The sequence below is a fragment of the Diorhabda carinulata genome, chromosome 6 (genome assembly GCF_026250575.1).
Source record: "Diorhabda carinulata isolate Delta chromosome 6, icDioCari1.1, whole genome shotgun sequence".
In the NCBI taxonomy this organism is placed as follows: domain Eukaryota; kingdom Metazoa; phylum Arthropoda; class Insecta; order Coleoptera; family Chrysomelidae; genus Diorhabda; species Diorhabda carinulata.
Window position 1 is genome coordinate 7,152,017 of NC_079465.1, and position 13,996 is coordinate 7,166,012.

The 13,996-nt window shown below is 32.4% G+C and overlaps 1 protein-coding gene across 5 annotated transcripts in view; it reads right to left on the reverse strand.

The window, feature by feature from the left end:
- LOC130894939 (uncharacterized) overlaps positions 1 to 13,996 on the reverse strand; it is a 29,759-nt gene that overhangs the window by 12,061 nt on the left and 3,702 nt on the right. For 3 of the 5 annotated variants that reach the window (XM_057801989.1, XM_057801993.1, XM_057801990.1), the window contains 2 exons: positions 11,240 to 11,343; positions 10,332 to 10,530 (listed from right to left, as the gene is read on the reverse strand). In XM_057801989.1, the coding sequence (XP_057657972.1) occupies positions 10,332 to 10,530; positions 11,240 to 11,343 (303 nt within the window). Of the gene's footprint in view, positions 1 to 10,331; positions 10,531 to 10,900; positions 11,150 to 11,239; positions 11,344 to 13,996 lie in introns of those variants that run through there. The other 2 variants (XM_057801992.1, XM_057801991.1) reach the window with 2 other exon arrangements.

Genomic DNA, 13,996 nt, shown 5'->3' on the forward strand with positions numbered 1-13,996 from the left:
GCCAAAAAATGGATATATTCTATAATTTCATTAAACTATTGCATCTTATGCAACTGCCTAGTCGTTTTTTGCCGGTTTTTGAATTAACAATCACCAAAATCTACTCTAAGAGTAATTGCTTTAATGAAATCTTTTCAATTTTCAGCTATTTCTGTTCTGATCTTGATTTTTTATGGACAATAATAATGTGTATAGAGTGTTCCATCGATAGTTTTATCAATTGGTACAACATTAGAAAAAAATCACGCATTTGAGGATCTCTGTTGGCATAGGTCTTCTTCAACCTATCTAACCAATAATTCACCATCTAAGTCTTACAAAATAGGGAGTTGTTGGAACCAATTTGAGATTTCCGGAACCGTTCGTGATATTTGTACTGAAAACTGATTCACTACTACATCAATACCAACAAAATTACTCTGTCTCACGCGCATCGTCTTCAGAAACTGAAGGAGGACTTACCTCTGGCCTTTGTTTATCGAAACGTGAGTCAGACAGTTTAATTGTGATTGTTGGGGTAATGGTAGGAGCAAGCAATGTATTAATTTTTATACCAGTTTATCAATCAATCTTTGTTTTTTCTTCCATATTTGTTTTTCCTACATTTACTTTCTTTTAATCCAATTACTTTGGGAATAGCTAAATATTGTTTGGACTATTGAATTTATTCTATATCTAACTACATTGCATATAAAAAATTCAATATTGAAATGTATTTTCTGTATAGTACCAATAATTTTATGAAATCGCAGCTACCTTACGTTTACTTTAATTCAATTTCAATTCAAATATTTCAACCAATATATGTAAACAATTTCTCAACATCTGACATCTTATAAGTTCTAAATTGAATTATCATGTTTAAAATATTTATTCAGCAGTTTACCTTAATCACCGATTTGTTTTGAACATAGCACTTCGTAAATTATGATTAGAGAGTCATCCTTTAATGACTACACACTTTTATAAGAGGACTATATCAGTTTGGGTGAATGTAAATAATAGATTTTTAAATTCTAACCCACCTACTGTATAAATGAACTTATTTTTATTTTGTCTATACTGATACTAGAAAATAAAACCTTAATAAGCAATCAAATATTGGTAATGTACATACCTAATTATAAATAATTGTTGGAAGTAGCTGATTTTGTGATATTTCTTATTTGACCGTGGTTTGGGATTTCCTTGTGATGTGTTGAAACAATATTTGAAAATAATAATCGTTTTGAAATTGGATATAAAGCAATCCATTTATTTATTAAATAAAAAGCAATTGAATATGAGATATTCGAAAATAACAATCCCAGCACTATATTATTTTGAAAATGTATTTTCTTCAAAAATAACTATTCAAAAGTATATTAATTACTGGTGTTCGAACGGAAGAGTATGACTAAGCGTTTATCGCTATGATTGCAATATAAAAGTATTAATTAACAAAGTTTCTGAATCCATATTGATAAGGTATAAGTGAACGTATTTTTTCCTAAATGAACTTCAATGATAGAATAAAAAAATATACTCGTAGTAACAATATTCTATATTCTATTCCTACTCCTACTACAGAAAATCAACAATAATTAGAAACATTTCGAAATTAAATACGTATGACAAATATTGGGCCCAAAAACCATCGCCCATTACATGCCAATTTATGGGAGAATTTAAATATTACAAAGACATATCATAGAGTTTGTGATTTTTTCATAGCACTAAAAACCGTACATGTTGAAATTCCAAACTACATACTATAATAATCAGTATAAATGTACTGGCATCTTATCTATCTATAAGACAATACCTTATCTATAAGACAATAAATGCTACCAAAGATATTTATAATAATAGGAGACTAGCCAATTCTCGTAATGTTTCTACAGAAACATGGTCCATTGTGAATGATCTAAGAAATGAGGCTTCTTCATCGAGCATAACCTCTACTTCACCTGATAACCTTAATAATTACATTGTGAATGTAGCCAAAAATTAATTAATTAATTAAAGTTTCATTTCAAAATGGCACTTTTCCCATTTGCCTTAAGACGGCAATAATAATTATACCTTTGCATTTGAGATAAGATAAAAATCTTGCCAAATAGAATCAAATCGATATCCTCTTTTCCCGTATTCCGCAATAATTTGAGGGCATATTTTGACCCTGAACGACCCCTGGGTGTCAAACATATATTAATCCATCCAATGCGATAGTGACAACAGGTGATACCTTTAACTCTGCAGCTAATGGATAATTGGACGATATCTTTCGGCCAAAAAAAAGTGTTATGAACTAGACTCCAAATAAACCAAAAATAGAGTATATTGGAAAATTTTCTGAGTTTGCTTGAATTTTTTTGTTTGCAATGGAATTATGGCTAGGATATCATTGCAAAAATGTTTTGGGGGAGTCTACTTTATTTCGAATCCAAATATTTGAGTGACACACAACGTTTTTTGAATGTTGTGAAGTAAAAAACTCGTTCATCTACCATCGGCGCTAACCGCTAAAAGTTGAATAAATGCTGCTCAAATATCATCTTGTCGGCTTGCGAGAGATAGCAGTGGCTCTTATCATTTCTTATTGATCGGCATATTTTTATTAATTTTTTGGAGACGAAGTATGTCAATGTTAGACTTGTACCAATAGACCTGAATCTTTTGCAAAAACAAGGTCGCAAAAGATATGCTCAATATGGTACATGATCAAAAGCATCAATTATGGCACCTTGTGACTTTTCTTCTTTTAGAAACTCAGATATCTATTTCGGGGAAGACGCCATGAGTTCATTTAAACCATAAAAATAATTCGCAAGTTATTGAAGACCATCCCAGCCTAGCCAACAATAACCCTATTTAGAAGGCGATAATAGTTTAGTATCAAAATAATTGAAAAAACGTTTTTTTTTTATCAGTCCTGGTCAAATTTGATCACATAGTACATGGTATTAATCCAGTTTTTGTTGTGTCTTGCTGAGCTTTTGAATATTTTCCTTTTCGAGATGATACGATAAGAAAAAAATGAAATGTAGCTACTGTAACAATATTTTTTTCAATATTAGGTTCGCAAAATTATATATTATGGAATATTTAGAGAGGTTTGTTGATTCTAGATAACAAAAACTTCTCATTGACGTGAAAGAATAATTGTAATTTTTTTCTTGCAATTCTATCCCTTTCCATAAAACTGATACATGCCGTTGGTAAAAAATCAAACAACCCAACAAGGGTTACACTGACAGATACTTCATAAATAAACTAACCATATTTATTGCAATCGATATTTAATTACCAATTCGCGGTCTAACGTTTATTCTTCTCTTCATAAGAATTTGTGAAAAAATATTTACACTCAATTCATTGTTAATTTTTAGTTTTGTAAACCTTCAAGGCATGCCAACAATCAAATTATTCAATAGTCGAATAAAGAGAATATCTTTTTATTTCTAGAGATGTTTGGGGCGTTGATGGATACTGTGAATGAAAAAGTATTTTTTGAAAAAGGTCTCACTGCAGTTTGCTTGCACCAAGTATTTCAGTTTCAGATAGTTTGTAGCACTTCAAACTTACATATCATCAACATCATATTCAGACGATTTTCCATGTAGATGTCTCCTTTAGATAATTATGTATTTGTCCGTCATTTGAGACCATTGATGTCTATCGTTGGTTAGTCAGGCCCAAATGTTGCTGTTTTATTTATATCGTGGTTGGTTAAGTTTTCGCCTGAGTCTCCTAGACACCACATTGTAATTTTGAATTATTTGTAATAGAAAAATAGAAAAAACATTGAAAAAAATGACTAATGGAAATGCGGCTAGTAACGACGGAATAATAGTCGATCTTTTAAAATATGGAAAGTCGTAGCAATAACATCTACTAGTTGCTTACGATCTAAATGAATACTAAAAGATTGTATTTGCTCCAACATAATATACACAAAAGACAGCAAAGAAGACATTAAGATCTATCGACAAATAAGTTTGCTACCAATCAAATATTCACAAAAATTCCAAATAACAGTATACTAAGTACACTGGATGCTGCACTAGGACGAGAACCAGCTAGCTTCAGAAATGGCTTCAGTACTATCGATAACATACATTCACTGAAAGATGTGAGACATTATACGCTTTATTTTACTGTACTGTTATTTCCAAAACTAACAATTGTATTTGGTTGTGTATTACGTAGGCTCAAAGAGCCCACATTTTAGAGATTTTTTGGTATATTTTAGATTATAAAGCTATTATTTTTGTTTAAGTAATTTAAATTCAATTTTGTAATACTGTACTGTACTAATGAATGACAATTATATTTAAGTACATATTACATACTAAAATCATGAAAAAGTGTGATGATTTCAAATAATATTTGATTCGCTGCATTTCAAAAAATGAACAGAGCTTCAAAAATCTCAATCTATATAACATTTATTTATTACAAGTAAAAAATTAACAATTCCCGAAAGGTTTGCGTCATATATTAAAAACATTGTATATTTTAGAAAATATATAGTGAAATATCTGTTTTTTTTAAATATACACGATAATACTAATTTACCTTTTTATTCATATTACCTTGAGTTCACTAGTCAATACATCACACAAATAAATTACATAACACAAAAAAAACTAATGAAAACAAATTTTTTCTTCGAACACATTGTTACACTATCACAAATCATCTGATAGTTACACTATTAACTTTGGCTAGGTGTTAAACAATCGGCTTCTGGGCAATATCATTGAAATTATCCGACTATCGAATACTGTTGGATTTTGTAATCGAATGGAGCTCTGCAACGGAATTTGATGATCTAGTAATCGCAATCTCATTGTGATTCACCGTCCACGACGAAAACTGTTACTGGTGCTTTATATTCTTATAATAATTATGGTGTACTAAACTATCATATCCGGAGTGTTAGGTGAGAGTGGAGCATGTTAATTTATCCTAGTTTTCAGTTTAAGAACCTTTGTAATCAGCTGTTCTTTATAATTAATTTATATATACAGTTTGTTCATAAAGTAAAGTTACTTGTGTTAATCATAATATTTTAATTAACAAATTGTAGTACTACGGTTTCGCATGGTTTAAGTCATACCTTACCAACAGAAGTCAGTTTGTAAAGGTTGATACAACGATGTCTTCTTGCAAGCCAATAGGATGTGGAGTGCCCCAAGACTCCGCACTAGGCCCTATTCTGTATATAAACGACACCGCCTATCTAGATATCAGTGGTAAAATATGTCTATTTGCAGATGATATTATTTTCTCTTGGAGCAACCCTGATCTCACGGCACTTCATAGAACTATGTCTAGTGACCTAAGCACCCTTAAATCATAGTGCGTGTCTCAAAGTTTCTAAAACTAAAGTTTTATCATATAGAAATACACTGCAGCCTTTCTTATTAAATAAAAGCACTATTGACGTCGTTGAATCTGTAAAATTTTAAGGCTTGAAATGGGAGTTAAATATTGCGGTCTTATCTAAAAAATGAAGTTCCTCCTGTTTTGCGCTGATATAAGTTTCCAAAGAATCGAACTTATCCACCCCCTTAACAGTTTATTATACCCTTATTAAGTCGAATATTCGATATGCCCTTCCCTTCTGGGGACTCAATTTGAACGAATCTTCAATCTACAAAAGAGAGCTGTTAGGTATTTACTCTGTCTAAACAGCAGAGCTCACTACTTCTTTAAAAGATTAGAAATTCTGACTCTTTCTTTACCTACCTGTCGATCTCCACAAATCAATTACCCCTCTCTAATGTACTTGTCAAGCGTGCCAAAATATCTAAACCAGCCAATAGGTCTCCAATTACGATAATGTATTGATATCTAGTTAGCCTAGACCAGTTCCGTGCATAAACCAAATATTGTGTTACCATAGCAACGAACAATAACTTATTAGAAGCGTCAAAAAAGTAAACCAGAGATAAGCAAGAAATTAAAAGAAAAAAGATGTCCACCGAAATTGTGAAAATCGAAAAATTGGAGTATCGAGCCATCATCATCATCATCATCAACTGTATTTAAAAGGGTTAAGTGGTAAGCATATTTACGAAAATATGCTTAATACCTTTGGTGATCACTGTCTTTCGTATACGATCGTGAAAAATTGGACTGCAAGCTTCAAAATAGGTAAATTTTCCATTGAAGATAATGAAAGATCAGGAAGGCCAATTTCTGTGCCAGCCCCCGAAAATATCGATGCAGTTCATGACATGATTTTATCAGACCGTCGAATTGGGCTAAAACGGATATCTGAAGCACTGAATATTTCATACGAACGCGTTCATCATATAGTTCACGTCAATTTGGACATGAGAAAAATTGCTGCAAAATGGATCCCCAAATGTTTGAATGTTGACCAAAAGCGTGTAAGGGTAGAAGCATCGCGTTCGATCTGTGCTCGATTTGAAAACGATGTAGACTTCTTAATCCGAATTGGATTAGACTTGGGCACATTTCTACTATCCAGAAACAAAGAAACAATCGATGGAATGGTGACACTCTGGTTCCCCAAGATCTAAGAATTTTCGTGTCCAAAAATCTGCTGGAAAAGTTCTTGCTTCAGTTTTTTGGAATTGCCATGGAGTAATCATGATTCATTTATTGGATAAGAAAATAAAAAAAAATTAAAGAGAAAAGACGCGGAAAGCTATCCAAAGGTGTTTTGTTTTTTGCAGAACAACGCCTCTGCACACAAATCTTAAGTTGCCATGCAAAAAATTCGTGATTTAGGGTTTGAATTACTAGAACACCCCCTTATTCGCCAAATTAAAATAAACGAGGAAGTAATAAAAGCTGTGGAGTTCTGGTGAAAAAGAATAGTACCTATATTATATTATAAGGATTAAAAGTGCATATTTTTTACGAGCAATATTTGCAGTTGCGAGGCGGAGCGCAGCGCAGCCGAGTGATTGCAAAATTGTGAGTGGATCCTGCAAAGATAATATGGTTTCAGCAAGATGCTCCATTACCAAATCAATGCCCGGTAGTATATTACTTAAATTTTTCCAAATTAATAGATAAAAAAGCGCGGATCGATAGAATGGCTAGCACGATCTCTTGATCTGACGCCATCAGACTTCTTTTTGTGGGGTTATGTCGAAAGTATTTTCAATTCAGATAATTTAAAAAGACGAATCATGCTTGCAATTAGATTAGTCATGCCTGAGATATTAACGATGCCAAGGGGTTCGCGGCGAGAATATACGCCTACTACATTGATATCAATTATTTTCTTTGTTTTTTCCCATATTATTAAGAAATAGTCAGTAGGTTTCTAATGTAATGTATATTCTTAACGTTTTTTCGTAATGAATCTGAAAACAAGTTTTAAACCAAGTTGTAGAGAATCCCAGTAATGAAAAAAGCTAATATTCTCCTTTAAAGTATCTATGAAGTTAGATATAGAGGGTGATCAAATCTCTATAGTGCAGTAATCTTTTTTAGTCATGGTAAACTTCCACAGTAAAACTATAGTAATCTTCAAAAGATATTTAAAGTGTCGTATGATATTTTGCGATGCTGTAAATCTTAGATTAGACTTTTCAAACACCTATATATTTGGATAAACTATAATAAATGTTTACTCTTCATATATTACCCAGGCAATTCGTTAGTTATCTCTCACTCGCACCTGATAAATAATAATGCAAACTTTTTAAATAAATCTCCCAATTATCAAGTCATTTGATTTGGATCCTAAACTACCGGGTGTTTCAAAATGAATAATAGTACATATTAATTATATTAAACATACAGTTATGAATGATACGAAAAAGCAACATAGAAGCCTACAAGCGTCCAATGTGAGCACGTTTAATCACACTGCACATACTAAGACGATAAATAGTGTCTCTCGAGTATTTGTTGCAGCAGCTGCTTAAATCCTATTTCTTAATTCGAAAAAATCATCTAGTATCAGAGGAACCTATGTAGATACGATATTTTAACAACTTATACAGTAGGATACAGTAAGGTTTAGCCGGACTTTTTATGTCAGTGACATTTGTCATCGTGAATGAAAGAAAAATCGACGGAGCCGTATTAGTAGAGTATCAAGATATAAATTATTCTACAATTGCTTCCTTTAATTATCGTTATCGTTGCTTTTTTACCTTTGGATTAGACGTGAACGGCGCTAGCACTCGCTCAATGTTTTCTTATAAACTTTTGGTCGTAACGCACTCTTTCTTTTATAAAGAAGAGCGATATTTTCAAACTGATGATAACATCTAACGAGTGTTATTACTTAAAGGAAAATTTCCTCTTTGCAAATTGTAACACACTGGAAGTTCTTCTTTCTCTAGTCGTTATCTTTACTGCTAACGCTTTTTAACTGATGACAGCGGAAATGTTTCGAACACATGCTCACTAGGGCCAACAAACCAAACTGTTTAATATATCATTCAAAACTTCAAGTTAAATAAATATTATAAAATACTAAGAAAAGGTGCAATTGTTCATCATCTATTGTTTGTATTAATCTTTAAATACATTTTTATATTTTTTTTTTTTCAAATCAAGTGATTTCCTAGAAATATTTTTGAAAGTTTTGATTCATTTTTCACACTATAAACCTTATATATGGATATATCACAAGACTCAAAATACTATTCTCCTTATTCTTACCAAGATTTAACGGCTCGAAATTTCCCAATTTCTGGTATTTATTTAAAATATATCTAAGAATTTTCTTTCCATTGTGTTCGATACTTTTCAAAAGTTTATAATTAAATCAATGTTTTTTTTTGTTATTTCATAATTTACTGGTGCTGTTTCAATTTTTCATCAAAATGTAAACTCGTGAATCTATTTACCAAATACAGTGTTGTTTGTCCTATGTAAAGAGTATCACAATTATAATTTCGTATATATGACAACTTCGATAGTCTGGTGATAGATGATACAAAAATCCTCTAAAATTCATTTTAATTACAAAATTTTGTAGGCTACAAACAGACGAACAAGTATGTGATACGTTTCTAAAAACATCGTGCATAGATAAGTAGCTTTCCATTATTTATTGTCCAAATTTGAGTCAGTTATCCTAATTTTTGTAAGTAATTGTATCATAGGCTTGGAAATAAATTCATTAGTCAAAATTCGTTGATAATGTTCTGCTTAAACAAGAGGTGAAACATGTTAAACATTTGCAGCAGAGCGTTTGGAGCGTTTCGGAGAGATCACTTTCCATGTAGTTCCTTCAGAAGCCAATGTGCCTTAATTATCTTTTTGGTATCAATTTGGGCTCTGTAAACTCTTCAGAGACTTTCTTGTGATAGTCATTTATGAAGAGGAGCATCAAGTTGAGTTACACTAGTTTCTGATGGAGATTCTTACATATCTTATTCATAATCTTGTAAAACAACAGGAAACATTTTGAATTTCAAAAAATTCGCATACAATTTGGATTCTAGTAAGCTACACTGATTTGTAACAAAATCAATGCCTGATAGGGACTATAGAGGCCAGATTTATTGAAAACGGTAAAAAAATTAAAGCAATTTTTTGCAATTTTTAAAGCAATCTTATATCTCACGAATCCACATAGGACCTTGGAGCTGAAGAGAGACTGAAAATTAGAGAGAAGGAGAATTACTACTCCAAATCGAAATTTTCTTATCTATAGTTACGTGATTTTAATGTAGGATTTGTTTAGAGTCTTGAGTCGGGTTTTTTAGAGCGTGAATGCGGTTTTGCAAGTACAGTTTTGTTCTGGGTCTAGCCGTCATTTTGGAACAATTAGTTGATGAGTTGCATATAACCACGACCTCACCTTTTTTTCTCGTCGGCCATAGGGCCGATAGACAATTTTAGCAGGTCAGAAAGTATAGAAAACGTATAGATAAACGATCCATTGTGACTTTCAATAAACTTCAAAAATAATAATTTATTGAAACGTCAAATTTTTTATTGTAGCAGTCATAGCCACCTAAATGTATTATTTTAACTTCAGCGGAGATAAGGCAACTGTTGATATAACTCCGATATTATGGCATTCAGGTATAGAGAATATTCAATAAAAAATAATCAGTTTTTCCTAAGAATTTTTAAAAACATAAAATATTTAGGGTAATCCATTTGAAATAACAAATCTCATCATTTTTCCAGTAAAAGGAAATATCTGACAACAAGGAAGATACCACCATAATACGTGCCATATCACAAGACCCTTGTTCACAAAAATTTATAAAAATAGTACAAGCCGTTTCCGAGATAATTGATGCGTTCCATACATAAAACTTACTCTGTATAATAATTATTTAATCGATGTAAAATTATTTTATATATGTTATAATAGGATGAAAAACACTCACTTTCATTTCCCTTCTGTGAGTAGATATGTTTTGAAAATTTATTTTGTCGCCTAGAAGGTTTTTCAGGCGGTGAGTCCTGAGAGATTTTGTTGGTGCTGTCATAAATACAAACATCGTCGATTGAATGTCTTTTCGGTTTGATAATTGTAGTAGTGACACATCGATCGAGAACGGGCTCGTACATAGTTGACCTAATAACCTGAAATCACACAATTTTTATCGAATTTCAACACGAAAGCGCACTTATAGGAGTAAAAAGTTTCAAAGTTTTTAATAAATATTTTTCATTCCGTTTTACACGCTTGCGTTTCTCTTCAATTAATTGAAATGCAATTGATAACAACTTCTGTGGAAAACATTTTTATCAATTACTTCTGTAATTCATTCATCAATTTTTATAGTCATATCTACAAGTTCTTCAGTCTTGACTTCTGTCTAGTTAATGAAAATTAACGATATCATGATTTCGATGTCAATGAAATTGTAGTTTTGTATTTTCTAAATAAAAATCTAATGATTTACGTATTGTTTGTACTTAATTATTACTCAATAACTTATATCCAACTTACGAATCATTCTTCAACATTAACTTATGTCAGTAAGGACACCTGAGTTAGAATTTTTAAATAATTCCCGAGAATTCTATGACTATTAATATGCTCTTATGAATATATGCATCTCAAAATATTCTCAAATCAATTAGTACAAGATCTACTTGTATTATTTATCACTTTATTCCATATCTTTACCTTTATTTTAGCATATTTGAAAACTTCAATTTATTTGGTGTCAACGTATGACGCTTTGTGTTGTGTTGACAAGGCATAACAGCGCTGCGAAATGCAAACGTCAAAAATTTTGTTTAAATCTCGAATCAATTTGACTACATCATATATATTTATACAAACCTTCAATTCACTATGAAAATCAAATTTCACGTCAGGTGAAATGATTAGCTTATGAAAATGTCTATGATTTCCATTGAAATCTTGTTTTTCGTAAGACGTAGAACCTAAAACGAATTAAGATTTAAATAAGTTTGCTTATCGTGGGTAATCATGATTGAAATGAATTATAACAAATATTTTTAGTTAACCAATTAAGTATCATCTCGAATTAGTCCGAGAGCCGACTCTGAAAATGGCACCTGCTCGGTTAAAGGACAGATAAGTAAGTCAGCTGTATGTATGGATTTGGGATCTCGTATATACTGCGACCCAAAGGATCTATTGTGTTCCGCTTTCTTGCCGCTATACATGTGTTTAGAGTTGATCTATTAATCCCACTCCTCTTAAAAAGTCTCGAATGTGGGATGGCTTTAATTGCCAGAGATCTTCATCTTCAGGTTTCGTCCTTGTGCAACAAAACCTGCATGCCGCTATGTCCAGCGTCTTCAGGTGTTTGTTAAGGCGACAGTGCCTTGTTAGAACTCCTGTTAGTATTCGTAGATTGTTCTTACTTAGGTTGATACATTCTGCAGATCTACTCTGGTTATAATTTCCCAAAAGAGTCTTTGCCTGTCCCAGCCCTTATAGGTTGTCCCAATAATTGGTTTTGCTCCTATCTACCTCCTATTCCATTGCTCTGTAGTTGATACCACAGAAGAGTTCAGATCCCATGAAGGTTTTGTCTGCCCCGCTTTAGCTTATAAGCTATTTTATTTCCTTTCGCTTCGGTGTGTTCCAGAATCCATTGTAGGGTAATTTTATTTTTCTTGCCCTCCTCGTTTAATTTTTCTAGGCAAACCCAAATGAGTTTTGATTTTAGCAGCTTGTAACTAATTTTTCAGACTTTTCAATGTTTCTAGCTTTGCTATTACGACCTTCTAAGGCCTTTTTTAATTTCGGCAGATATAATAAAATCAGTATTTTTAGTCATTGAAAATCAGCGCACACATTTTTTCGATTTCAGTCACAATGTTTGTCGGCATTATTCTGACATAAGACTGGAGACGCACACACAAATCAATCAAGTCTACAGATCTCACATTATGAACGTTTTCGAAGCTGAAGGTATTCCAAAAATGATGTGCGACATCACAAAACTTGTGATTTTTTGAGAAATTTTGACTATCTCAGATTTTCAATGGTCTCATTTAACACAGAACTTGATTACATAAATTTCCTAGTTCCATTTTCAAAACAACTAATAAATACACAATTCCACTGATGATACTGTTAAAAATAATGTATTAACATTTCCAGAGCATTTGCAGTGTCACGAGTTTCATCACTTCTCATTTATTGTATCAACACTGGTCCTCCATTAAAATTTTCTTTAATAAATATTACGATTCAAATGTTCTGAATCTATTCCCGTTGGCCGATTGAGTGGTTGAGTGATAGCTTGTCTTGTACGTGCTCACATATTTTGATAAGTTTTGTATAAAGTTCATGTTCAGGTTGGTTGCAAAAAGTATGTTGCAACAGATGCTCGATAACTTTGTTTGGCTTGAAGGAAGCGACAAATCCATGCCGTTCACAATGCCAATGATTGTTATTTCTGCATGACATCAACACGAGGATCCTCAAAATAAAAATAAGATTGTATACCCGAACGTCCCATCTGCAAAAAGACCAATTCCACGTGGTGAAGGCACTTCACCTCCAGTTCTTCCAGTTAATGAGAAGGTGGAAAATAAAAATATCTCTGGTCTACCATCTCAATCGAGTTTTCTCTGCGCTGGTATATCTTCATCTTCATACACTTTGCCTGGATGTTCCAGTTTATCTAAAGATCCTCCTTTACTCAAACAAGATGACTCAAATGATCTTGTTAGAGACCTGGGACTTTCAAAATCTAAAGCGCAATTAGCTGGATCAAGATTAAAAGAGTGGAATCTATTGGATAAAATACTAGAGTTTCATATTTTCGTACGAGGCGAGAAGTTTTTACGAGTCACTTTTCCAAAGAAGATGATTCGCCACATTGTAATGATGCTGCAGGTCTTCTGGGTTTTTCAGAAAATTTTAGTGAATGTACACTTTTTATTGATGTTTCAAAAATAAGCTTCAAGGCCGTTCTACTCCATAATGGTAATAATTACTCATTTGTGCCCGTTGCACATGCTACAAACATGGAGGAAAATTATGCAAACCTAAAGGTATTACTATTACTATTTACTGGTTTAAACAGAGGATACACAAAGTTTTACAGTTTTCTTTGTGAGTGTGACAGTCGCGCAAAAAAATTAGAAAATAAAAAATTGGATTCTAAGAAAAAGTTCAACTCCTGGGTTTAAAATTGTAACTCAGAAATCCTTGGTGCCAAGTGAGAAAATTTTTCTGCTACCACATAAAGTTGGGACTAATGAAAAACTTGAAAGCTATGAATGAAGATGGTGCAGGTTCTCAATATCTAAAAACAAAATTTCCTCGAATCAGGGAATTGAAGGAAGGAAGGTCCGCAGATACGTGAGCAAAGTAGGAAAGAGCTTGGGGTCTTTGGTGGAGGTTTCGTGATGATTTGCTTGGGAATACAAAAGCTGAAAACTACCGACAAATCATTTGGGAGTTTCTTTCTGCTCATATACATTTAGGATGCAATATGTCACTCAAGATTCATTTTTTTGAATCGCATTTAGATTTCTTTCCTGAAAATCTTGGAGCCGTATCAGGTGCACATGGTGAGGATATAATGATAAACGCTACAATGAGAAATGGTTA